This window comes from Bombina bombina, chromosome 3 (assembly GCF_027579735.1).
Source record: "Bombina bombina isolate aBomBom1 chromosome 3, aBomBom1.pri, whole genome shotgun sequence".
Lineage (NCBI taxonomy): Eukaryota > Metazoa > Chordata > Amphibia > Anura > Bombinatoridae > Bombina > Bombina bombina.
Window position 1 is genome coordinate 1,289,927,538 of NC_069501.1, and position 27,193 is coordinate 1,289,954,730.

At 40.6% G+C, this 27,193-nt stretch overlaps 1 protein-coding gene across 1 annotated transcript in view; it reads left to right on the plus strand.

Annotated features, from left to right (window-relative positions):
• The window catches only part of DNHD1 (dynein heavy chain domain 1), a 1,127,964-nt gene that overhangs the window by 318,240 nt on the left and 782,531 nt on the right, over window positions 1-27,193 (plus strand). Inside the window, exons 7-13 of the mRNA XM_053705693.1 lie at window positions 6,840-7,077; window positions 7,863-8,008; window positions 8,138-8,251; window positions 9,636-9,912; window positions 17,946-18,073; window positions 19,515-19,713; window positions 23,831-24,123. Coding sequence (XP_053561668.1) covers window positions 6,840-7,077; window positions 7,863-8,008; window positions 8,138-8,251; window positions 9,636-9,912; window positions 17,946-18,073; window positions 19,515-19,713; window positions 23,831-24,123 — 1,395 coding nt within the window. The remainder of the gene's footprint in view (window positions 1-6,839; window positions 7,078-7,862; window positions 8,009-8,137; window positions 8,252-9,635; window positions 9,913-17,945; window positions 18,074-19,514; window positions 19,714-23,830; window positions 24,124-27,193) is intronic.

Consider the following 27,193-nt stretch of genomic DNA (forward strand, 5'->3'; position numbering starts at 1 on the left):
CACCTCACTATGAGCCAGCGTCAGCTTCTCCTCAAGTGTCGCTAAGTTTGTCTTTAATGTTTCATGTTCCACTCTCAAGCTGGTGTTTTCTGCAGTCTGTCGGTGCAGCCTGTCTAGCAGAGATTCACGTTCTAAACGTGCTTTTTCCTCTGCGCTCCTCTTCTCCTTCATCAGCGCATTGTAACGGGACTTCCACGTATCAATAACGGATAGAGATTTACTGAGCTCAGCGTCCTGGGGCTTAGCAGCAGGTGGGTCAGTCTCTGCTGCACGGATCTGGGCATGGGTAGTCACAGAGTTAACATAAGCGGGACCCATAGGAGCGTAGGCAGAAACAAGGGGGGCCAAGTCATTTCCAAGAAGAACATCAGCAGGTAAGTCCTTCTTGACCCCCACATTCACAGGTATAGCGCCCACTCCCCAATCCAAATGTACCCTGGCAACAGGTAGGCTGAACACATCGCCCCCTGCTACCCTCACAGCCACAGTGTCTCCAGTGTACTGTTTCTCAGACACCAAGTTCTTTTGAAGCAAGGTCATGGTAGCACCAGTATCCCGTAGACCACTGACCTTCTTCCCATTCACTTTAACCAGTGGCCGGTTATTCCGGTGGGCAGCTTGCACAAGGTCTGCCTCATGTAGGATGCCCCAGCATTCTTGCGCCTCTACGTAGCGGGCCGCAGGCTGAGGGTTACGTGTGATTCCGCCGGCAGGTCTTCTCCAGGACTGTGCTTGGTTCGCTGCATTTAGGGGACACTCTGGTCTTTTGTGCCCTAGTTGCTTACATCCAAAGCACCGAATCGGTTGTGAGTAGCCCCGCGAATTGAACCGGGCTCTCTGAGGGTAGTTCGTGGCCAGAGGCCGTGTGGTATAGCGGTGCGCCGGGGGTTGGTAACTGGCAGCTGCTGGGGTGACTGGGGGTCTGTACTCCACTCTAGCAGGGGGCTTAGTGGTAGAAGTGTCCAGTTTGCGGGCATCCGTATACTCATCTGCCAAGCGAGCCGCTTCATGCAGGGTGGAGGGTTTACGGTCCCGAACCCACTCTCGAACTCCTGCGGGTAACTTGTCGAAGCAATGGTCCAACAGGAATAGCTGCAGCACCTCTTCCCCAGACACGGCTTGGCACCCCGCTATCCAGTGAGCTGCTGTGCGGTGCACCTTACATGCCCACTCAAGGTAGGAATCTCCAGTTAATTTAACAGTGTCTCTGAACCGCCTCCGGTATGCCTCCGGTGTAACCGCATACCTGGAGAGCAGAGCCTCTTTTACAGTATTATAATCCCCGACTTCCTCATCTGGAATGGCCCGAAAAGCCTCACTGGCCCGGCCGGATAATTTTCCGGATAATATCATGACCCAGTCCTCTGCGGGTACCTTGTGTAGTGCACATTGCCTCTCAAAATCCGCAAGGTACCCATCAATCTCTCCTTCTGTTTCCAGGAAGTTTTTAAAAGCTGCAAAATTTACTTTTCTCTTTTCCACTGGGTTTGCTGCAGCGCCGCTTTGGCGAAGTAGGTTGGCCTCCACAGCTGCTATGACCCGGTCGATAATTTCCGCAGATGGGTTGGGGCCATAATGTGCCAGTCTTATTTTAACCGCCCGATCAAAGCTTGCTTCTGCGGGGGTTCTGTCTGCTATGCTGGGCCCATTGGTTCCTTCTGTCCCTGGTACTCTTTCCATCTTAGTCAGTATTGTAATAATCCCCCTCTTCCTGAGGTTACTGGCTTGTGTAGTTCATTCCGTCGCTTGCCACCAATGTTACGGTACCAACAGTGTACCAAGGGTTAATACCAGATGAACAATGTCCTGCATAGGGAATCAGCAATTCACAACACAGCCAGTTTCAGGTTTAAAACAGAATGACATTTATTAAAGGCTAGATGCCTAGTATTTATACAGGTTTGACCCCAGATGGGGGGGGGTTGAAAGACTCTTGTACATTTAGATAAAAAGGGGAAGACGCCCTTTTATGAAACAGTAGAATTACATTACTTAAATACTTTACTTAGGCAGATAACAACTTGAACACATTTGGCTTGTCTTATCACCTAGCGTCTGCTCTCTGAGGGTGATTAAACAATGGCCTGTTTATTACTTAAATGTAATTATAGCACACAATAGCTGAGGCCAGAAAACCTGTCTTTAGAAATTAGATTCTTAGCTAAACACAATTAACTCCTTCAGTCCTGACAGAAGGGTCTGTCACTATATATAAATAAATAAATAAGACAAAATAATTTGTTTATATATGAAGCCATATTTTATCAGATATTACTATAGGGTTGCAATTCTGATGTCAGGAATTGAATTAAAACCCATATGATTTGAATACACATCTCAAGGCTCAATGCAGACAGGATGTCCCAAAAACTTCAAAAGAGAGCATTTGCTCCCTAGCCAAGTACAAACTTCAAAACATTCTTTACCTCACCACTTAATGAGATTAGATCTTTTCAAACAAAGCTAAACATGGTACCTAGATTACAGGAATCCCTGGAGTGACAGAGACGTAATGCCTAAAACTTTTCATTTGAAGCCTAATGAGATGGAAAGGTTGATTATAACTACATTGGTATATACAAATACTGACCCATTGATTTCAAGATAAACACATTTTTCTCTATTTTCCTGAAATCTAGTGAAAATTACAGGAGGAACTGATGTGGAGATGGGATCTCTAAATAAGTATCTATATAATAAATGTATAAATGTTAGACTAATTTCAAAATAATATCTGTCCCTTGTTTTTCAGACAAGATGTCCCATGAATAGTCATAAACAGACATATGTGGATATTTTCTATTTTAATTGATCAAATAATGATGTTTGGTATTGTCACGCCGCACCGTTGCTAGGGGCGCGGCGTCCTCTCCATGCTCGTTGCCTAGTGCTGTGTCGGCTCAGCATGCGTGCGGCGCTGACCTCATCGCTGCATGCTCCTGATGCCGGCCAGTCTCTTGGCGCCTTTCCAAAGGTATTTAAACGGACAGCAAACGATTATACCTTGTTGCCGAATCCCTGCCTGTCTCACTACGCTAACTGGTTAACCCCTAATCTGCTGGACTGATACTTGTTACTGAACCCTGCCTGTCTCACTACGCTAACTGGTCAACCCCTAATCTGCTGGACTGATACATGTTACTGAACCCTGCCTGTCTTACTACGCTAATTGGTTAACCCCTAATCTGCTGGACTAATACCTTGTTACTGAACCATGCCTGTCTTACTGCGCTACCTGGTTAACCCCTAATCTGCTGGGCTGATACCTTGTTGCCGAAACCTTGCCTGTCTTATTATGCTACTTGGTTAACCCCTGAATTGCTGGTCTGCTTTTCTGTTGCTGTATCCTGTCTGCCTATTTGCCTTGTGCTGTCCTGCCTGTGGTGAGTGCCGCTCTCCTCGTTTTCCTGGTATTCTCTGCTCTGGGATATTCCCTATCTTTCCGACTCAATGCCGGGATAACAAGACTACTGGCTGAGTTCGGTCTGATAGAGGAGCATCTCACGAGCCTCACAGGTATCAAATTGTACATTTTCTGTTATGCTAAATGAAATATAGATGCTGAAAAGACAATTTTATAAATGCGAAAAGTTATAGTATGATAAATAATCACTTTATAAGAATGTATTAAATTGTTAACAATGTTTGATGATGGGGCTGCATTCCTGGGTGTCTGCTGCCACCTATAGATCAGAGACGGTATTACAGCTCAGGGGAGGCGTCTCCCAAGTTGACCTATGAGATGTTCAGTTCCGAAGGGCCAATCATATCGTTTCACCAATGATTAAGACAATATAAGCTGAATGCAAGAGGAGAAAAGAGGCTGCTGACTTTTGCTGGAGGACTAGTAAATGAATAATTGGCTGCGTTGGAAGACAGTTACAAATTGGGCTACATTTATCCAGATTGCAAATACACTTATTTTCATATGAGGTGAAACAAAGAATATTGGAAGCTGAATATCGATTTGGTTATTTTTGGTAAAGTATAAGAGGCTGCTAGATATAGGTTATATTTAAAACAAATCTATTCATTATTGCTGCAGTAAAGAGGTTTTAAAGAGCAATTTATATTTCAGCTTGTATCCATAGTCTTGCATAGTTTTAAGTTTTGTCTTTTGTTTGCCAAGTAATTTATAACTGTAGCCATATAAATATATTTTTGAATTTACCGTATTGCTACTAAAGAAATTGTTTCGGCTTAGATAGATTGGCATATAAACTGGCTGTTTACATTAAGAATATATATAACTCCTGGTGTTTTAATTAGAGTTAAATAAAATATTTTGTGAGCTAAGTTGACTAAATATATTTGTCTGGAAGTTCAGCAAACCATACCTTGGTATCTCAGGGTGGTATTTTAATGAAATTCAATTGTGAATAAGGGTTAATAAATAAGGTAATTTTTATGATCTTTGCAAAGCATATTATAACAGTTTAAACGTGTATAGTTTTGATTCATATCTGTTTTTCTACAAATTTATTTCATTGTGTCTATAAATTTTAACTAATATAAAGAATTTAGGAATTTACATTATTTTATTGTTTTGGTATATGCATTTTTATTGGGGGTTTACTTTAAAGAATAATTATTAAATATATTGTATTATAACCCGGCCATATACTGACAAACCACTATAACAATACTCTCTCCTCTGCACTCAACACCCTTGCTCCTCCACAAATACGTAAAACCCCACGTCGTCAGCTCCAGCCCTGGCACTCTCAGGAAACACACTATTTACAAACATGCTCCCGTGCTGCTGAACGTGCCTGGAGGAAATCCCACTCTGAACCTGATTTCCTACACTATAAGTTCATTCTTTATTATTACTCCTCTGCCCTTCACTTAGCCAAGCAAAACTACTTCTCTTCTGTCATATCTTCTCACTCCTCAAACCCTAAATGTCTCTTCTCCACTTTCAACATTCTCCTCCATCTATCTGCACCACCCCTTTCATCTGACTTTAGTGCTCAAGACTTGGCAGACTACTTTTTTTAACAAAACACTTACCATCCAATGTAACATCCCACCACAAGACTGCAACCTTCCATCTCCACCCCCGGTCACCTCCTCCAACACTCTCAGTACCTTCCCCCAACCACTGAGAATGAAGTAAGTTACCTAATATCTTTCTCACACCTCACTACCTGCCCACTTGACCCTATCCCTTCACATCTAATATATTCTCTGTCCTCTACCCTCACCCCAGCTCTTACTCACATATTCAACCGATCCCTTACTACTGGTTCATTTCTATCATCCTTCAAACATCCGTCACCCCAGCCTCAAAAAACCCTCCCTCAACCCCAATTCTCCTGCAAACTACCACCCCATATCACTACTTCCTCTAGCTTCTAATGTCCTGGAAAAACTAGTTTTCGATCGCCTAACACACTTCCTATCCTCCAACTCATTGCTTGAACCCCTGCAATCTGGCTTCCGTCCTCAACACTCAACTGAGACTGCCCTCACAAAGGTTACTAACGATCTTCTTTCTGCTAAAAACAATGGCCACTATTCTATACTTATCTTACTTGACCTGTCTGCTGCCTTTGACACTCTTGACCATCCCCTTCTCTTACGGACTCTCAGCTCACTTGGGCTCTGTGACACTGCCCTCTCCAAGATTCACTCTTATCTTTCTAATAGGTCCTTTTCTGTCTCATTTGCTGGCGACTTCTCCTCTCCATTGCCTTTGTCTGTTGGAGTACTTCAAGGCTCTGTTCTAGGCCCTCTACTCTTCTCTATCTATACTTCCTCACTGGGTAAACTTATCAGTAGCTATGGCTTCAACTATCACCTCTATGCTGCTGATACTCAGATCTACCTATCCACCCCTGCACTCTCTCCTTCTGTCCTTACCCACATCAGCGACTGCTTATCTGGCATTTCTTCCTGGATGGCTTCCCACCAACTAAAAATCAACATGTCCAAGACTGCGCTTTTTCTAATCCCCCCCATCTAATTCTACTCCAGTTTCTAACTTTGCTATCACAGTTGGTGACACCACTATCTCCCCATCACCCCAAGTCTGCTGCCTAGGAGTTACACATGACTCCAATCTGTCCTTCATAACCCACAACCAATCGCACTCTCTTCATCCTGTCGCAACCACCTACGCAATATCTTCAAAATTCGTCCTTTTCTGAGTGCTGAAACTACTAAACAGCTAATTCATTCCCTAGTAATTTCCCGTCTTGACTACTGTAACCACCTCCTGATTCTCACCCTCCTACCCATTTAGATTGTAAGTTCCCACAGGAACAGGGCTCCCAATTCCCCCTGTATTTGTTTGTTAAATTTTGACTTGTGTATCATATTGTACTGTCCTTTTATCTTTGTTACCCATAGACAGCGATGCGGAATCTGTTGGCGCTTTATAAATAAAGAATAATAATAATAATAGCTGCGTCATCCTTGGCGCATTCTCTTCATCTATCACGCTAACCTTATTGCTAAGATCCTTCACTGGGGAACAGGGAGAGAGACATCCTTGACCCCCAGCCGTGCTAAGCCACGTCTTAGAGTGCCTGGAGCTGTCTGCAGATAACCTGACACAGGCAGGTCTAGGAGACAGATGCAACTGTTGTAGGCTTTTTACATAGTAGTCCAAAAGGTAATTGCTTTAGCTCAATTTCTCAAGCAACATACACAATAATGTAAAAACCTTGGACCATAGTTGATAAGATCCATATTAAACACTTGCTGGGCTGCTGACTTAGATGTTGAGTTATGGGTTTACAGGTTTTATGAGCAGCAGAGCATCCATCTCTCTGTTTTCTTACATCTCACAAATCTATTTACCCATCTTACAATTCCCCTTTGTTCATTTGCAGGAGTCTGTGCGTGAAGTGCAGGATCATTGCAAGGAGCTGTCTTGGATTTGTGAGGTTCATGCCTTTGTCCAGCATTGGTCTCATAAAGATATGGAGAAGCTACGTGACCGTCCTGTAAAAGATTATGAGGATCTCATCCAGCAGCTACAACAGTGGGAAGAGAAGGTGCATCATGTGGAGGAAACAATCATTTTGCCCGGACTGACCATTTGCTGCTCTAATATTAAGAGAGAGACAGGTATAGAATGAAATGCCAGTGCCCAGGTAAAAGCATGATATCCAGACTGAGTCTGATTGCCAGTTCTAATGATGTATAATATGAAGAGTGGTCAATGTTCACTACAAGCCATCTCCTGCCTCTACAGGTTTAGCAGTTCATATGCTACTTTATACAGTTTACTTTCTAAAACTCACTCATCTCTCAGTATATGGAATCAGCTCCACAAGATAAAATAGATGCTGATGAAGCTCTAGAGGCTGGAGAGAGCATTAGTGAAACTTAACCCTTGTTTACAACCAGGACCCCATGTGCAGAATGAGGATAATAGTAACCACTCCAGGACACCCAGTGCATGGTCAGTAGCTTTAGCTTCTGCCCCTCCCCATAAGTAAAATGTGTAGCCATCAGAGTGAAGTTGTCTGGCTAATGTCCTTGATATGTTCTTGAACTCTGTCTATTTTTGTTTTCCCCACATATTGTTGTTGGCGCCCCTACTAGACATGACATGATACCACAATAAACCTGTAGAACTGATGCCAGAGACAAAGGTGTGACACATGGTTCATGTCAGTTGTGATTGGGTGGCTTTTGCCATGGTGCTATGCTAATTAATTATGCTTTGAATGTTAGTTAATATTATGAACACAATTACAAGTTATTCTGCCATATAGTGCTCAAAACACGTGCACGCTCCTGAGCTTTCCTCTGTATGTCATATACTGAGCTCACAGTCGGTAAAACTACACAGTTGAGTCATGTGCCTACATGATATCTACATATACTATCCATATTCACTCCTGCAGGTCTTCCCGTGCACTGTATAGTACAAGAGCTCTTTTCTTTTCTAACCTGTGAGATACGAGAGCGAGCACAGAAGCTGACAGACATATTGGGGACCTTTCCTACCATAAACTGCAACATCCAGATGTTTACTGAATGTGTCAGCAAGGTGAGACCATAGGAAAATTGATTTGTAATGTGGGAATGTGATATGTGTTTCACTGCATGTAACATAATGCTAAATATCCTGCACTGTTTAAAAATCCTTTATGTAAAGCAGACAAATTTGTATCTGCAGGTGAAGCTCACCCCAGAACTACAGCAGCGCATGGACTATATACTCTCCCTAAGTGATCTAATGTGCAAGAAGTATCGGCAGCACACAGAGGATGAGCAGAGTCTGCTGGGAAAGGTCAGCATTATCATTAGTCACTATCACACTTACACATGAGATATGTGCCGGTCACTATTACACTTACACATGAGATATGTGCTGTAACTATTACACTTACGTCTGAGATATGTGCTGGTCACTATTACACTTACACATGAGATATGTGCTGGTCACTATTACACTTACACATGAGATATGTGCTGGTCACTATTATACTTACACATGAGATATGTGCTGGTCACTATTACACTTACACATAAGATATGTGCTGGTCACTATTACACTTACACATGAGTTATGTGCTGTAACTATTACACTTACATCTGAGATATGTGCTGATCACTATTACACTTACACATGAGATATGTGCTGGTCACTATTACACTTACAAACAAAATACATATATACAACACTTTACCAGACCTCCTTCATATGTGCACGGTAGGGATAGGGTTGCTGCATTAGCCCTTACTCAAAAAAGCACAAGTCCAATAATCCCACAGTACTATTAAAGGTAGTACATTTTTTTTTATTGGAATATCAAAATCCAAAACATCACAGACCGAATCATTTTGGGTTATTCTCCCTTAATTATGCTAAGCATGATTAAGGGTGAATAACCTGAAACATTGCTGACTGATGATTTGGATTCTGATGTTCCAATAAACAAAGAATTTACTACCTTCAATAGTGCTGTGGGATTATTGGACTTGCACTATTAAACTTACGCCTAAGATATGTGCTGGTCACTATTACACCATCGCCTGAGATGTTTGCCGGTCACAATTACACTTATGCCTTGGATGTGTGTCGGTCCCTATTACACTTACGCCTGAGACGTCTGCCGGTCACTATTACTCTTAAACCTGAGATGTCTGCCGGTCACTATTACACTTACGCCTGAGATATGTGCTGGTCACTTTTACACTTATGCCTGAGATGTTTGCCGGTCACTATTACACTTTTGCCTGAGATGTGTGCCAGTCACTATTACACTTACACATGAGACATCTGCCGGTCACTATAACTCTTAAACCTGAGATGTCTGCCGGTCACTATTACACTTACGCCTGAGATATGTGCTGGTCACTTTTACACTTACGCCTGAGATGTTTGCAGGTCACTATTACACTTTTGCCTGAGATGTGTGCCAGTCACTATTACACTTACACATGAGATGTCTGCCGGGCACTATTACACTTATGCCTAAGATGTGTGCCATCACTATTACACTTACGCCTGAGATATGTGTCGATATAGCCGCAAATTAATACTGGCCACCGCAGCCTGTTACTTTTTGACGCAGCAGACTGTAACTTTTTTGGGCAGCAGACCTTAACTTCTTGCCTTGGTAATTAACTTATTGTGCTGTTTTTACTAAAGCTTATACTGTTCCTCACAGTTGATGGATGCTTGGGACACTTTCCAACAACAGTCAAAAAATACTTCTGAGTTCCTGAGCAGTAACATATTATCAATGGATACAAGTCTCCAAAAGAACTTCCAAGCATGCTGTGGTCAAGCTGAGGGGTTGGTTGCTGCAGCCTCTTCATCCTCCTATCTGGACCCTTCCCAGAATGCTCAGTTGGTGCTGAAAGAGCTGGAAGACCTGCGCCAGAAGGTTCAGTCTGTTATATCTCAGCTCCGGGACCTTAGTCATTCCAGACAAGCACTCAATGGTAAGTGCCAGAAGGTTCATTCTGTAAAAATCTCAGCTCCATGACCTTAGTCATTCCAGACAAACTCTCAATGGTAAGTGCCAGAAGGTTCAGTCTGTTATATCTCAGCTCCAGGACCTTAGTCATTCCAGACAAGCACTGAATGGTGCCAGAAGGTTAATTCTGTTAAAACTCATCTCAAGATCCTTAGTCATTCTAGACCAGCAATGAATGGTAAGTGCCAGAAGGTTCAGTCTGTTATCTCTCAGCTCCAGGACCTTAGTCATTCCAGACAAGCACTGAATCATAAGTGCCAGAATGTTCAGTCTTTTATATCTCAACTCTGGGATCTTAGTCATTCTAGACAAGCACTCAATGGTAAGTGCCAGAAGGTAATTCTGTTATATCTCAGCTCCAGGACCTTAGTCATGCTAGACAAGCACTAAATGGTAAGTGCCAGAAGGTTCAGTCTGTTATATCTCAGCTCTGGGACCTTAGTCATTCTAGACAAGCACTGAATGGGAAGTTCCAGAAGGTTCAGTCTGTTATATCTTAGCTCCGGGACCTTAGTCTTTCTAGACAAGCACTCAATGGTAAGTGCCAGAAGGTTTGGTAGCATAAGGGCCCCTGCACTGGTAGGAACATATATCTATATATAACTCACACTGTGCATTTAATGAGGGCACTTCTGTGTCTGTAATTGAGTTTAAATTTCTCTCCAATGAATGTTACGGTCATGGTGAGTATTGCTATTATTTCTTCTACTAGATACGACAAGTCCACAGATTCATCCTTACTTGTGGGATGCTATCCTCCTGCTAACAGGAAGTGGCAAAGAGCACCACAGCAGAGCTGTATATATAGCTCCTCCCTTCTCTCCACCCCCAGTCATTCTCTTTGCCTGTGTTAGTGATAGGAAGAGGTAAAGTGAAAGAGGTGTTAAAATGATAGTTTTTATTTTCTTCAAGCAAGACTTTTTTATTTTAAATGGTACCGGTGAGTACTGTTTTTCCTCAGGCAGCAGATGGAAGAAGATTTCTGCCTGGAGACTGATGATCTTAGCAGTTGTCTCTAAGATCCATATGAATTCCCACATAATGGCTGAGGAGTACTAGAGAAGCTTCAGTGTGGGGAACGTTTTCATGTTACAAGCACTGAGGTATGTTCAGTCATTTATTTCTGAAGAGACTGTGATATTTCAGAACAGGCTGACATAGTTCCCAAGAGGGAAGGGGTAAGCAGTAAACCTATAGACATAAGAAGGGGTATTGCTGGAGACCTGTGTATGAATTGTTATGGGCTAAATGCAGCAAATGATGGCAGCATGGTTAGACACGGGGGCAGCATAACGTTTTATTGGCACAAACGGTTTTATAATCACTGGTGCTGGGCATTGTGCTGGGGGTTTCATTTGGCTTATTGTACATTTAGGATACTTAAACCCACATGGCTAGTTTCTATACCGCTTCCCTGCGGTTTTTTAGGCTGAGAGACATCACATATAATGGGTGGGGCCTAATTTTCGCACCTCAGATGCGCAGTTGATTTCACAAGAAGGCAGCAAACTTCAGCTTTGGTTGGGCCCAAACTAAGACATAGGATAACGGAGTCATAGTGAGACTTGTCAGACCCCTGAGGACAGGTAGGCCCCACAGCAGAGCTGTGGTGAGGTGCAGGGGGTTGTTATACGTTATTTTTCTTAACGTTTTGGGAATAACGTTTTTCTTATAGGGGGTTAATTTGTCCCTTACTTGTTGTGCAATATTAGGCTACAATATAAAAAGGATATATGATAAAATTGTGAGCGTTATAGCATTTTAAAGCAGATTTGAAAAGATTGTGCGCTTTTTTTACTTCTTAAAGGCGCAGTACTGGTTTTCAAACTTGGTGTTTTTTTCGATAAATAAAGTGTTTTCAAGACTTTTTGTGGTTATTACTAGCCTGTTCAACATGTCTGACATTGAGGAAAGTCAATGCTCTATGTGTTTAGAAGCCATTGTGGAACCCCCACTTACATTGTGTCACTCTTGTACTGAGAGGGCCTTACATTGCAAAGAACATATTTTAGGTGATAAAAGTATGTCTAAGGATGATTCTCAGTCTGAGGAAAATCAGTTTATGCCATCCAATTCTCCCCAAGTGTCACAACCTTTAACGCCCACTCAAGCCATGCCAAGTACTTCTAGTGTGTCTAATTCTTTTACTCTGCAAGATATGGCTGCAGTTATGTCTAGTACCCTTACAGAGGTATTATCTAAACTGCCAGGTTTACAGGGTAAGCACAGTAGGTCCGGTATTAAGGTAAATGCTGAGCCCTCTGATGCTTTATTGGCCATTTCCGATGTACCCTCACAGTGTTCTGATTTGGGGCTCAGGGAATTGCTGTCTGAGGGAGAGCTTTCAGATTCAGGAAATGTGTTACCTCAGACATATTCGGACGTGATGTCCTTTAAATTTAAGTTTGAACACCTCCGCCTGTTACTCCAGGTGGTTTTAGCGACCGGATGATTGTGACCCTATTGTAATACCACCAGAGAAATTGTGTAAGATGGATAAATATCTAGAGGTACCTACTTACACTGATGTTTTTCCAGTCCCTAAAAGAATTTGGGACATTGTTACTAAGGAATGGGATAGACCAGGCATTCGGTTCTCTCCCCCTCCTACTTTTAAGAAAATGTTTCCCATATCTGACACCATTTGGGATTCTTGGCAAACGGTCCCTAAGGTGAAGGGAGCTATTTCTACCCTAGCAAAGCGTACAACTATACCTATTGAGGATATTTGTGTTTTTAAAGATCCTATGGATACAAAAATAGAGGTTCTTCTAAAGAAATTGTTTATTCATCAGGGTTTTCTTCTACAACCTATAGCATGCATTGTCTCAGTTACTACTGCAACAGCTTTTTGGTTCGAGGCTCTAGAGGAGTCTCTTAAGGTTGAGACCCCATTAGATGTTATTTTGGATAGAATTAAGGCTCTCAAGCTGGCCATTTTAGCGAGTAGAGCGTTATGGCTTAAATCTTGGCCAGCTTTTAGCTATTCCTTTTTAAGGCAAGACCCTATTCGGGCCTGAACTGAAGGAAATCATTTCTGACATTACTGGAGGTAAAGGTCATGCCCTGCCTCAGGATAAGACTGTTAAGATGAGGGCTAAACAAAATAATTTTCGTTCCTTTCGATGGACCCTCTGCTTCCTCTTCCGCCACAAAGCAGGAGGGGAATTTTGCGCAATCCAAGTCAGTCTGGAGACCTAACCAGGCCTGGAATAAAGGTAAACAAGTCAAGAAGCCTGCTGCTGCTACCAAGACAGCATGAAGGGGCAGCCCCCAATCCGGGACTGGATTTAGTAGGGGGCAGACTTTCTCTCTTCGCTCAGGCTTGGGCAAGGGATGTTCAGGATCCCTGGGCATTAGAAATTGTGACCCAGGGGTATCAGCTGGAATTCAAGGATTTTCTCCCAAGAGGGAGATTTCATCTTTCACATTTGTCTGTAGACCAGACAAAAAGAGAGGTGTTCTTATGCTGTGTAAAAGACCTCTATACCATGGGTGTAATTTGTCCAGGTCCAAAACTAGAACAGGGACAGGGGTTTTACTCAAATCTGTTCGTGGTTCCCAAAAAAGAGGGAACCTTCAGACCGATTTTAGATCTCAAATGCCTAAACAAATTTCTCAGAGTCCCATCGTTCAAGATGGAGACTATTCAAACAATTTTACCAATGATCCAGGAGGGTCAATATATGACCACCATGGACCTGAAGGATGCGTATCTTCCCATTCCTATCCACAAGGATCATCATCAGTTTCTAAGGTTCGCCTTTCTGGATGAACACTATCAGTTTGTGGCCCTTCCTTTTGGGTTGGCCACAGCTCCCAGAATCTTCACAAAGGTGCTAGGGTCCCTTTTGGTGGTTCTCAGGCCGCGGGGCATAGCAGTGGCGCCCTATATAGACGACATTTTGATTCAGGCGTCATCTTATGTCAGGTATTCCACCTTAAACTGACTTGTGTGAATAACTTCCAATACCACTTTTATTCATTAGACCAACCTACCTACTCTATATCACCTGTCTTCTAACCTTAGACAAGTGCTTAGTTATTGAGTGTTATAGGAGTAACATATTTGCTCTCTCTGCTTTATCCTAAGCTATTTTGGATTACAAATTACCGTTCTAATCTCCTTTATCTACAGAGATATTTCTATATAAGCATCCTAAACAATATTAAACTTTCCAATCATTAAACTGCCTGCAGCACAGGATCTTTACAAACTGGGACACTGATTCCCACTTCATGCTGACTCCCACAAGCTGCAGCAATCGTCTCCTCTCAAAGGAAACAGTTGTGCTACAATACCAAACCTCTGCTCTTTTGTTTGTCACAGTCACTGTAACTAAGTCTGCCGCTGACTATTTACATTAAAGGCTCTAAGGAATAACAACCTGTAATTGAGTTCCAGTTTCCATACAGCCGCTCTGTCTCTTACCTGATTGCATTGCTTCACTGTTGCCTGTCAGCTGCAGATCAGAAACTCTCCTCTCACTGAAAATAACTGCAAGCAAAGTGTCATGAGGTTGTGGTAAGCATGAACATGTTATAATTTGTATATATATATGAAGTTTCTCATAACTGCAATTCGTTACTCACCTGGTATATGATTACAAGAGATGCTTTTCAGTTACTCAGGACTGCCTGCTTAATTATATATATAGCTCTTCCTCATAGAGAGAGACATTCTTCTGATTTATTTCTGAGATCATAACCAGGTTCATACCTGAATATACCTCAACTGTATTTTACCAAAAATTCACTGTGAGCTAGCTGGTTGTCTTCCTGATAAGATAAATCTCAGCTCCATTGAGACATTTTATAACAGTTTCGCAGTTGCAGATCCAAACAACTGTCTTTCATCAGTTGAAACCTAACATCTTATCATCTGACCAAATCTCACAAGGACATTGTGTTGGCATTTCTAAGAACTCACAGTTGGAAAGTGAATATAGAAAAGAGTTCACTAGTTCCACTAACAAGAGTTCCATTCTTGGGAACTCTGATAGACTCGGTAGACATGAAAATATTTCTGACGGAGGTCAGAAAGTCAAAGATTCTCAATACTTGCCGAGCACTTAAGTCCATTCCTCGGCCATCAGTGGCTCAGTGTATGGAAATCATTGGATTAATGGTAGCGGCAATGGACATCGTTCCGCTTGCACGCTTTCATCTCAGACCACTGCAGCTGTGCATGCTCAGACAGTGGAATGGGGATTATGCAAATTTATCTCCTCAGATAAATCTGGATAAGGAGACCAAAGACTCTCTTCTTTGGTGGTTATCACAGGATCATCTGTCCCAGGGAATGTGTTTTCGCAGGCCAGAATGGGTCATAGTGACAACGGACGCCAGCCTCTTGGGCTGGGGCGCAGTCTGGAATTCCCTGAAGGCTCAGGGTGTATGGACTCAGGAAGAGTCTCTACTACCAATCAATATTCTGGAACTGAGAGCCATATTCAACGCGCTTCAGGCATGGCCTCAGTTGGCTTTGGCCAAATTCATAAGATTCCAGTTGGACAATATCACGACTGTAGCATATATCAATCATCAAGGGGGAACAAAGAGTTCTCTAGCGATGATAGAGGTTTCAAAGATAATCCGATGGGCGGAGGTTCACTCTTGCCATCTATCAGCAATCTATATCCCAGGAGTGGAGAACTGGGAAGCGGATTTTCTAAGTCGTCAGACTTTTCATCTGGGGGAGTGGGAGCTCCATCCGGAGGTGTTTGCGTTATTGATTCATCAATGGGGCACACCGGAATTGGATCTGATGGCATCTCGTCAGAATGCCAAACTTCCTTGTTACGGGTCCAGGTCAAGGGATCCCCAAGCTGTACTGATAGATGCTCTGGCAGTACCTTGGTTGTTCAACCTGGCTTATGTGTTTCCACCATTTCCTCTCCTGTCTCGTGTGATTGCAAGGATCAAACAGGAGAGAGCCTCTGTGATCCTAATAGCGCCTGCATGGCCACGCAGGACTTGGTATGCAGATCTAGTGGACATGTCCTCTCTGCCACCGTGGAAACTTCCGTTGAGACAGGACCTTCTCATTCAAGGTCCGTTTTAACATCCAAATCTAAATTCTCTGCAGCTGACTGCCTGGAGATTGAACGCTTGATCTTATCTAAGCGGGGATTCTCTGAGTCGGTCATTGATACTTTGATTCAGGCTCGCAAGCCTGTCACTAGGAAAATTTACCATAAGATATGGTGTAAATATCTTTATTGGTGTGAATCCAAGGGCTACTCATGGAGTAGGGTTAGGATTCCTAGGATTTTGTCTTTTCTCCAAGAAGGATTGGAGAAGGAATTATCAGCTAGTTCCTTAAAGGGACAAATTTCTGCCTTGTCAATTCTACTACATAAGCGTCTGGCGGATGTCCCAGACGTTCAGTCTTTTTCTCAGGCTTTAATCAGAATCAAGCCTGTATTTAAACCTGTTGCTCCGCCATGGAGTTTGAATTTAGTTCTTAATGTTCTTCAAGGGGTTTCGTTTGAACCCATGCATTCCATAGATATTAAGCTTTTATCTTGGAAAATTTTGTTTTTAGTTGCTATTTCTTCTGCTCGAAGAGTTTCTGAGCTTTCTGCATTACAATGTGATTCGCCTTATCTTATATTCCATTCTGATAAGGTGGTTTTGCGTACTAAACCTACAACTAAAGGTTGTTTCAAATAAGAATATTAATCAGGAAATTGTGGTTCCTTCTTGTGTCCTAATCCTTCTTCGAAGAAGGAGCGTCTGTTACTTAACTTGGACGTGGTTCGTGCCTTGAAGTTTTACTTACAAGCGACCAAGGATTTCCGTCAAACATCTTCTCTATTCGTTGTTTATTCTGGAAAGCGTAGGGGTCAAAAAGCTACGGCTACCTCTCTTTCTTTTTGGCTGAAAAGCATCATCTGCCTGGCATATGAGACTGCTGGACAGCAGCCTCCTGAAAAGGGTTACGGCTCATTCTACTAGAGCTGTAGCTTCCACATGGGCTTTTAAAAACGATGCTTCTGTTCAACAGATTTGTAAGGGTGAGACTTGGTCCTCCCTTCATACTTTTTCCAAATTTTACAAATTTGATACTTTTGCTTCTTCTGAGGCTATTTTTGGGAGAAATGTTCTTCAAGCAGTGGTTCCTTCTTTTTAGGTATCTGTCTTGTCCCTCCCGTTCATCCGTGTCCTGTTGCTTTGGTATTGTATCCCACAAGTAAGGATGAATCCGTGGACTCATCGTATCTAGTAGAAGAAAAGGAAATTTATGCTTACCTGATAAATTGATTTCTTCTACGATACGACTAGTCCCCTGCCCTCCCTGTCATTTTAGACAGATTATATTTTTGTTTTTCAAAACTTCAGTCACCTCTGCACCTTTTAGCTTTTCTTTTCTCTTCCTATACCTTTGGTCGAATGACTGGGGGTGGAGAGAAGGGAGGAGCTATATAGACAGCTCTGCTGTGGTGCTCTTTGCCACTTCCTGTTAGCAGGAGGATAATATCCCACAAGTAAGGATGAATCTGTGGACTCGTTGTATCGTAGAAGAAATCAATTTATCAGGTAAGCATAAATTTCCTTTTATTTAATTCTGTGTTTGTGTAGAATTAGTGTCTCATACAGCTTGAGTAATGTCACAATGAAGAGAGATTAGACAGATGCACAGTGTTACCTTCACTTATTTATTTCACTCACAGGTACACTGTACAGCAAATGAGACCACTCATCAGATGTCCTTATAGTGAGCAGGAGCTCTCTTATTTGTTTATTCAATCCATTATAAGAGCCCTGTGAAGTTTCTTGCACAGGTTTTTAAAGGGGTTCTTACAATCCTGTTCTTTTCATTAGAGAAATGTCAGATGTATTCCCATGTTATTAGAACAACAGGGTGGATTCTTTGTCATACAGGAATTTACCATGTGATGTTCTCATATGCTTTATATGTTGTTATAGGCTCTGCAGCATATGCTAATGTATTTGGCGCACATGTGTGATATCTTTGTTCTACTGTCTCTGCAGGAAAGACGTTTGACATATTGAGTATCATAGCTGGAGAGCACCAGATTCAGGCACGGGAAGAAGCATGGAGACTTCTGAGCAGAAGTGGTGTTCAAATTACCGCATGGAAAAAAATGCTGTTTATTAAGGTTAAAACATTCTCATATGACCCAACATAGATTTAGGGGCAAATGGGAGACAATTTTGATAAGAAGACATTGCATGGCAAATAATATAATGGGGTGGAGTTAAGCCCATCAAATAAATGGATGGTAACATCAGATAGGGTATGAACTAGACAAACAAGAGGGTACACTCTAGTCAATGTGGTGGGCTGAAATATCATGGCTGTTCCAAGATGGTGTGATTAATGGACAGACCCATGGCCAAATTCCTTGATGAGGTGGACTTACAATGAGACACATTGTAATTAAGACTGGAGAAAACATATTGTTGTATGTATATGCTATATTTTTCTCACTAGAGGACTCAGACTAATTTGTTTATTTAGAGAATCTCATTAGGATCTGATCTCCCTCTTCATCCGTAAATGTTTCCCATTCCTAACTAGTGAATATGGTTATGGCCTGAGATGTTTCCCATTCCTAACTAGTGAATATGGTTATGGCCTGAGATGTTTCCCATTCCTAACTAGTGAATATGGTTATGGCCTGAGATGTTTCTAATTCCTAACTAGTGAATATGGTTATGGCCTGAGATGTTTCCAATTCCTAACTAGTGAATATGGTTATGGCCTGAGATGTTTCCCATTCCTAACTAGTGAATATGGTTATGGCCTGAGATGTTTCCCATTCCTAACTAGTGAATATGGTTATGGCCTGAGATGTTTCCCATTCCTAACTAGTGAATATGGTTATGGCCTGAGATATTTCCCATTCCTAACTAGTGAATATGGTTTTGGCCTGAGATGTTCCCCATTCCTAACTAGTGAATATGGTTTTGGCCTGAGATGTTTCCCATTCCTAACTAGTGAATATGGTTATGGCCTGAGATATTTCCCATTCCTAACTAGTGAATATGGTTATGGCCTGAGATGTTTCCCATTCCTAACTAGTGAATATGGTTATGGCCTGAGATGTTTCCCATTCCTAACTAGTGAATATGGTTATGGCCTGAGATGTTTCCCATTCCTAACTAGTGAATATGGTTATGGCCTGAGATGTTTCCCATTCCTAACTAGTGAATATGGTTATGGTCTCAGATGTTTCCCATTCCTAACTAGTGAATATGGTTATGGTCTGAGATGTTTCCCATTCCTAACTAGTGAATATGGTTATGGCCTGAGATGTTTCCCATTCCTAACTAGTGAATATGTTTATGGCCTTAGATGTTTCCCATTCCTAACTAGTGAATATGGTTATGGCCTGAGATGTTTCCCATTCCTAACTAGTGAATATGGTTATGGCCTGAGATATTTCTAATTCCTAACTAGTAAATATGGTTATGGCCTGAGATGTTTGGCGGTCACTAACTAGTGAATATGGTTATGGTTAGGGAATATTTAAACATCCTGTTCTAATGGCTGATGTGGATTTGTGTAGACACCTGAGTACTAATACTTTCTAGCAGGTTAATACTGAACTCATGGACAAGAAGCTGCAGACCTGGGAGAGACGCCTCCATAACGTGTCTGTGCTGCTCACAGATGAGGATCCCGTGCTCCATGCTGTGCAACATAATCTGCTGGACGTTACACAACTGCTGACACTTCTCAAGATGCTCAGAGACCCTGCAATAAAGCAACAGCACTGGGAGGACATCTTCATCAGTAATTACCAGTACCAGTGATATTATAGATGGTATAATTAATAGAAAGTACTGTAGAGTGAGGTGTGTATGTCAGATAGAGGCTGGTGTAGTGTGAAGTTAGTATGATAGTAAGGAGGAGGATGGTATGTCAGATGGAGGCTGGTGTAGTGTGAAGTTGGTATGATAGTAAGGAGGAGGTTGGTATGTCAGATGGAGGCTGGTGTAGTGTGAGGTTGGTATTATAGTAAGGAGGAGGTTGGCATTTTAGATGGAGGCTGGTGCAGTGTGAGGTTTGTATGATAGTAAGGAGGAGGATGGTATGTCAGATGGAGGCTGGTGCAGTGTGTGGTTGGTATTATAGTAAGGAGGAGGTTGGTACATCAGATGGAGGCTGGTGTAGTGTGAGGTTGGTATGATAGTAATGAGGAGGTTGGTATGTCAGATGGAGGCTGGTGTAGTGTGAGGTTGGTATTATAGTAAGGAGGAGGTTAGTACATCAGATGGAGGCTGGTGTAGTGTGTTTGGTATGATAGTAATGAGGAGGTTGGTATGTCAGATGGAGGCTGGTGTAGTGTGAGGTTGGTATGATAGTGAGGAGGAGGTTGGTATGTTAGATGGAGGCTGGTGTAGTGTGAGGTTGGTATGATACTAAACTATATAACGGATGACCTAGCACCAAGAGATAGCACCTATGGCTCCAAACGTGTGGTACCTAGCTTACCAGTTGTGAGATAAAGTTAAATAGTGGAGTTCAGAGCGCCTAACGTGGGAAGGCTAAGGTGCAATGTGCTTATAAAAGGGGATCTTCTTAATGGGATGCCATAAGAATAAATCAGTTTCAAATATACATTTAAGAGATACAAATTGAAACAAATTAAAAGCATGGGTTCATGTGCACATGAAACCTACAATAAAATGATAAGACATTAAAAACAATTCTGGCAAAATATCTGAATATGCTGGCCTTATATACTTGTTCCTACATGTGGGCTCACATACTTATTTGAAATCACAGGATGTGCAAATATAACTAAGCTTCAGAGCCAATAAAATAACAAATACAGTGAGATAGCAAAAAACTTCAGTAAAAAGTCACAAAATCATAGTGTATCCAAAAATCATACTATTAATGTCCAAAAAAAATAATATATATATATATATATATATATATATATATATATATATATATATATATATATATATATATATATATATATATATATAAACAAAGTGGGGCAAAAAAGTATTTAGTCAGCCACCAATTGTGCAAGTTCTCCCACTTAAGAAGATGAGAGAGGCCTGTAATTTTCATCATAATAGTACCAAATAGTAGTAACACAAAGACATTAACAGATAGGGAGGTATTAGCTCCTCACGGGAGTCCCCTTATCTTTATATGAGTATAGGGTGATTCTTATTTAGTCAAACCTGTCTTCAAGTATGGTTCAATCAGTCATGGGATATCTTGGAGAGGTTTCTCTTAATCCTGTCCACTGTTATTCATGTAGCTGCAGACTTTCATCTAATGATATATTTATATTTGTTTAGAGAGGGGTGTACAGATTGTGTTCTTATGAGCACTAGTAAAAAAAAAACATGTGGGCATGAAGTATCTGTTGTGTGTAACCGTCTTTACAATATAATGTTTATGTCTATATGCTGAGGAGATGTGTTAAGTCCTCTTTATTATTGAGACCTTTTGGATATAAACAATCCAGATTAAATATCCATTTTTGATTCAGCTGTAAGTAGTTTTCTTTCATAATTGCCACCTCTCCAGTCTTTGCTAACGTTCTGGATTCCAATATAGTTGAGATCTTTGATGTTACCCCAATGTTTTGTTGAGAAGTGTCTGTACAGTGCTGTCTCCATATTTAGCTTTTAAATGAGCAGAAGATGTTCCCTTATTCTGTCTCTTAGGGGTCTTGACGTTTGCCCCACATATTGCAGAACACATGTGCATTGGATCAAGTATATGACCCCTTTGTCTTGGCATCTTATGAGGTCTTTCATCTGAAACATCTCTTGAGTTATGAGATTGAAAGTTCTCCAATTTTTTGCCACATTTGCACCCCTTGCAGCTGTGACATGGAAAGAAGCCTTTGATCTTTTTCCCAAATATATAATTTACTCCCGGTTGTATGTTTCTCTGTATACTCGGTGCTAGTCTGTTTTTTAGATTATCCGCCTTCCTGTAGATGAATCTTTGTTGTGCAGGAAGCTTCTCTCCTATTATATCATTGTCTCTAAGCAAAGACCAATGTTTTCTGAATATGTTTTCAATAATGCGTCTGTTTGCACTGTATTCCGTTATCATCGGGACATCTAGAATTTCTTAATTTATCTTTGTCAAGGTCTTATCCTTATATTTTGTTAATTCCCTCCTATCCGTCCTCCTTACTTCATCTATTTTTTGATCCAATGTTTCTGTATCCTCTGTAGATGAATCTGTTTTTTAGAATTATAGCCTGCTCTTTCCATTTATCCGGATTGGAGCAGTTATTCTTGATCCATAAAAGTTCACCTTCCGGGTTGTTGTCTTTCCACTTGTCATGGTGGCAGCTCATTTTGTGAATGTAGTTGTTGCTATCGACTTCCTTGAAGTAAGTTGATGTCTCCAGTTTCCCATTCTTCACCTCTATCTTCAAGTCTAGGAATGTAATTTCAGTATAGCTCCATTTGTATGTGAATTTTAGATTTATTGTATTTTTATTCATGATCTCTATTGTGTATTCGAGATCTTCCGCCGTGACTTTCCATATCAAGATAACATTGTCTATATATCGATGGTACAGGACCAGGTCCGCGCTAGCTGGGCATGAGTCCCAGAATATTTATTTCCATTTTCCCATGTAGAGATTTGCGTAGCTTGGCGCGAACCTGGTTCTCATTGCTGTACCACATATTTATTTGTAGAATTTTCCATTGTTACAAAAATAATTGAGTCAGGATGTAATATACCGTATACTATCCAAAATAAAGTCACCTTTCTCTTTAGTGACATCTAGATCTTTCTTCAGGAAGAAATATAGTGCTTCCAGTCCTTCTGTGTGCGGTATACTTGTGTATAATGATGTTAAATCGCATGTGGCTAATATGTAACCTTCTTCCCAAGGTATGTTCTCCAGAAGGTTCAATACTTGTGTAGAGTCCCTTAAAAACGAGGGGAGTTGTCTGACGTATTTCTACAGGTTTTTATCGACTTATTCCAATAAATTACTAGTCCCTATAAATAAATTACTAGACCCTATGGTGGAAATGATCGGCCTCCCCGGTGGATTGTGTAGGGACTTATGTATTTTTGGGAGGTGGTAAAACACAGGGGTTTTCGGGTACTTTTCACCTATATAACTAAACTCTTTATCATTTAGTACTCCCATTTTTTTTTGCCTTAGACATCAAATCATCCAGATCTTTCTTGAATTTCTCCACAGGGTTATTCAGTAATTTATGATATGTGGTAGTGTTGCTGAGAATGCGATCACTCTCTCGAGTGTAGTCAATTCTATTCAAAAACAAGCAGAAGTGAGGCCGGTTAGATTGGGGTCGATAACGGAGGAGATAACAAATATGACTTTATCTGATAATAGTGATGAACTCACGTTGTATGAAGGAACTGTCTGTTTACCATCTGGGACTGCCTCCTCTGATTGTGCATTAATACCCCAATCAGGTGTTATACATAATGATATGGTATTGAATATATCTAAAACAGAGATTACTGATGCTGAGTTAGCTTTACTTAATAAAGGTTTATCATACTGTCCTAAAAATAATTGTAACTTCTTCCAATTGTCCAAAGATTTGTTCAGATTTTTTAGGAATGTCAGGTTAAAGATGTTAGCCTTTGATAATGAATGCATACCCAAAAATAAAAATGTGGATGATAGATTGAATCTGAAAAAGGTGGGATTGAGAAATAAAAGCACCTTTTTACCAGCCCAAAACCATCATGGGGTTGAAACCTTTGTAAAATTGGTTATGCAGGATATAGATTGTTTAAAAGATAAAGTCATGAAAGAAAAAAATTCTAAAGGTAAAAAATAAAGGTAAATATATACCTACTGCTGAGATTGTTTATAACAATGAAGCTAAATTGAAATATAAACACCTTGTGAATAATTTTTCTAAACAAGACCAACTAGCTTTAAAATCTTTATCATCTAAGGATAATGTCATTTTGAAGAAAGCAGATAAAGGTGGGGCCACAGTAATCATTGAAAAAGAGTTTTATATTGGAGAAATTAAAGGTCAATTAAGTGATGAACATGTGTACAGAAAACTTTCAAATAACCCTGTTTTTCTAATACAAAATGAGCTTAGGAACACTTTGACAATTGCCCCAAAAAATGGAATTATTGGCAAGGATTTGCTTAAATTTTTTGATGTACCATATCCACGTACACCTGTACCTTATACGTTACCAAAGGTACATAAAAATCTTAAAGCACCTCCCGGATGTCCAATTGTGTTCTCTTTTGGAGCTATTACATCTAATATTTCTATATATTTAGATAAAATCTTGAGACCCTATGTAGAGAAAACTAGCTCCTTTTTAAGAGACACAAGCGATTTCTTACTGAAATTAGAAGCTTTGAATTTGGAGAACAGTAAATTTATTATATACAGCTTGGATGTTGAAAGCCTTTACACCTCTATCACACATGTGAGTGGTGTGGGGGCTGTTGAGTCGATTTTATGTGCCTATGATGATGTGATTTCTCTGATATCCAGATTGAATTTTTTCTTAAGTTGTTTGAATTTGTTTTGTACAATAATTATTTTCTCTTTGAGGATGATTATTTTTTACAGATTCAGGGGACAGCCATGGGTTCCAGCGTCGCCCCCAATTATGCTAATTTGTTGATGGATGCTTTTGAAGAAAAATTTGTATATTCCAATAAGGACTTCATCCGATATGGCGCCTATTGGTGGCGCTATATATCGATGATGTCTTTGGAATTTGGTTGGGTGACGCTGGAACCCTGAAGGCTTTTGTTAATGATTTGAACAGTTCCACGGTACACTTAAAATTTAAGTTATCTTTTAGTGAAGAGGAAATTGTATTTTTGGACACTAGGGTTATCAATACAGGAGGTTCTTTGACAAAAGATTTATTCTGAAAACCTACTGATCATAACAGTATTTTACATTTTGACAGTGCTCATCCTTTATCTTTATTAAAGGCTCTACCTAGGAGCCAATTATTAAGGGTATGCAGAATAGTTACTGACCAACAATTATTTGATCTGAGGCTAGGGGAAATGAAGAATCGCTTTTTAGAGCGTGGCTATCCCAAAACAATGTTGGAAAAAGAGGCTCAATCAGTCTCTCTTATTCCTAGAGCTACACTGTTGTCTACTGACCCCAAAAAAAAAAAAACCCAAAAAAAGTAAGGAGGTGAAAGGGGGTGAGTCGAAGAGAATGGTTTTTGTGTCAGAATTCAATTGTCATAGCTACAGGATTAATGATATTATTAGGAAGCATTGGCCTTTGTTGTCCAAATGCTATCCTAATATTTCTGAGTTTGTAGAGAATCCAATGCCAGCCTTTAAAAGAGGCTATAATTTGCAACAGAAACTGATTAGGGCAGATATTGGTTCTTCAAAGATCAGGGATGGCCAAAGATATTTGACTGACAGGAATAGGGGTTGTTTTCCATGCCTGGGATGTTCATGTTGTGGTAACATGATTAAAGGATCTGTTTTTTACCATCCCAGCTCAGGAAAAAAATACCAGATTAAGAACTTCTATACCTGTCACTCAAAATTTGTAATCTATTTAATTAAGTGTCCTTGTGGGCGGAGCTATGTGGGAGAGACCACTAGATCCATTAGGGATAGAATAGTCGAGCATAAGAGCTCTATTAGGACAAAGAATGAAAAGTCCCCAATAGCCTGTCACTTTAATCAAGTAGGGCATGCCATCAACCAACTTCGCTTTCAAGTAATTGATTTTGTTCCCAACCCTAGGAGAGGAGGTAATAGGGAGCTACTGCTTCATCAGAGGGAGAGATTCTGGATATTTGAATTGAATACCCTTCAACCTGTGGGTCTTAATAAAGATTGGGACTTGTCAGTATTCCTATAATAATATAATTGGGTTTGAAATTTTCTGTGCTGGCGTTCTTGCCTTATGCATTGTCCTGATCTCCAACAATGATTAGTCCTGAGCCTAAAGAATTTGTACTTGCTGTGTATATAGTTTAATATTGTATCAATTTTTTGATTAGATATATTTAATGTATATAGAAACATTTTAATTTGTATCTTTGTAGTATATTTATGTGGTATTTTTTTGCATTATCCTAAAGAAGTGAATGGGTTAAATTATACCTTGTATAAGAGGAAATTATTCTCTGCTGCCCCCTGGTGGGGGTGGGTATATTAAGATGCTTGTTACCACAATTTTTTATGCTTGACAAAGGAAGCTCCCGAAACGTCACTGCTACTTTGTTTGTTGTGCTCCAATAAAGACCATTTAAAAACCACTTATTGCTGCCATACTCTTTGGACTTTCACTAGGTAGGGTAGGGCTTGGTGGTACCCCTATGTGGCGTGCAAGTGGTTCAGGTGTTGATTGATACCTTTTGAGTTTGGTCGATTCTATTCAAAGCAGGTTTAATCGTCAAATTATGGTTGCTTTCAAGTTTCTTAATGGTTTCCAACTGTTTATTGGACATGTTGTGTTTCATATTATTCAGTTTACTTGGTTGTATGTTTCTAATTTTGTTACAGACCACAGTCTCGAAGGTCTCAATAGCATTTCCTTTACTACTTGTAGGGAAAAACATGGATTTATGCTTTAAATCTGTGTGTATATAGTTATCTTTTTCTATATTGTATCCTGTTGGTTCCGATGTAGCAATCTCCAGTGGAGATTTTGCAAAAAATCTTTTAAGGTCATCTTCCTCACAGATTCTTTAGTATTGAGAAAAGTCTGGAATTTGTCAAGACTCCTTGACGGTGCAAACGAAAGACCGTACAGTAGTACTGATCTTTCATGATTTGATAGTTCATTGGAACTCAAGTTATAGATTCTTTGTTTGTTATCTATTCCATTGTTTATTTGAGGTGTAATTTGTTTGTTCTTATTTATTCTGATGCCTCCTCTCTTCCCTCTGTGGGTTTTCTTTTTACCTTTGGCGTAATTGAGTCCTCTAGTTCTATGCTCTTTCGTTTTATGATGTTCATCTCTTTGCCCCTTAGGGCTGGTTTGTTCAATTCTAAAAAAGAAGAGGATTATGCTGAAGTGGATGTGGTGGGCGTATATGGATCTATTGCAGAGTCAACTTTGTTTCTTTGTGTTTGTGTCTTCCATCTCTGTGTGTTATTCTCTTCCCTATATTTTCTATGGTGATTTTGATTCTGGAAAGGTCTACTTTGTGTCTCTGAGTACCACTCCTTTCAAATCGATGTTCTGTATATGTCCCTATCGGTTTGATAGTCCTCATATCTATTTTGATATGTTCTTGGTTCATTAAATATCTGTCTTTGTAA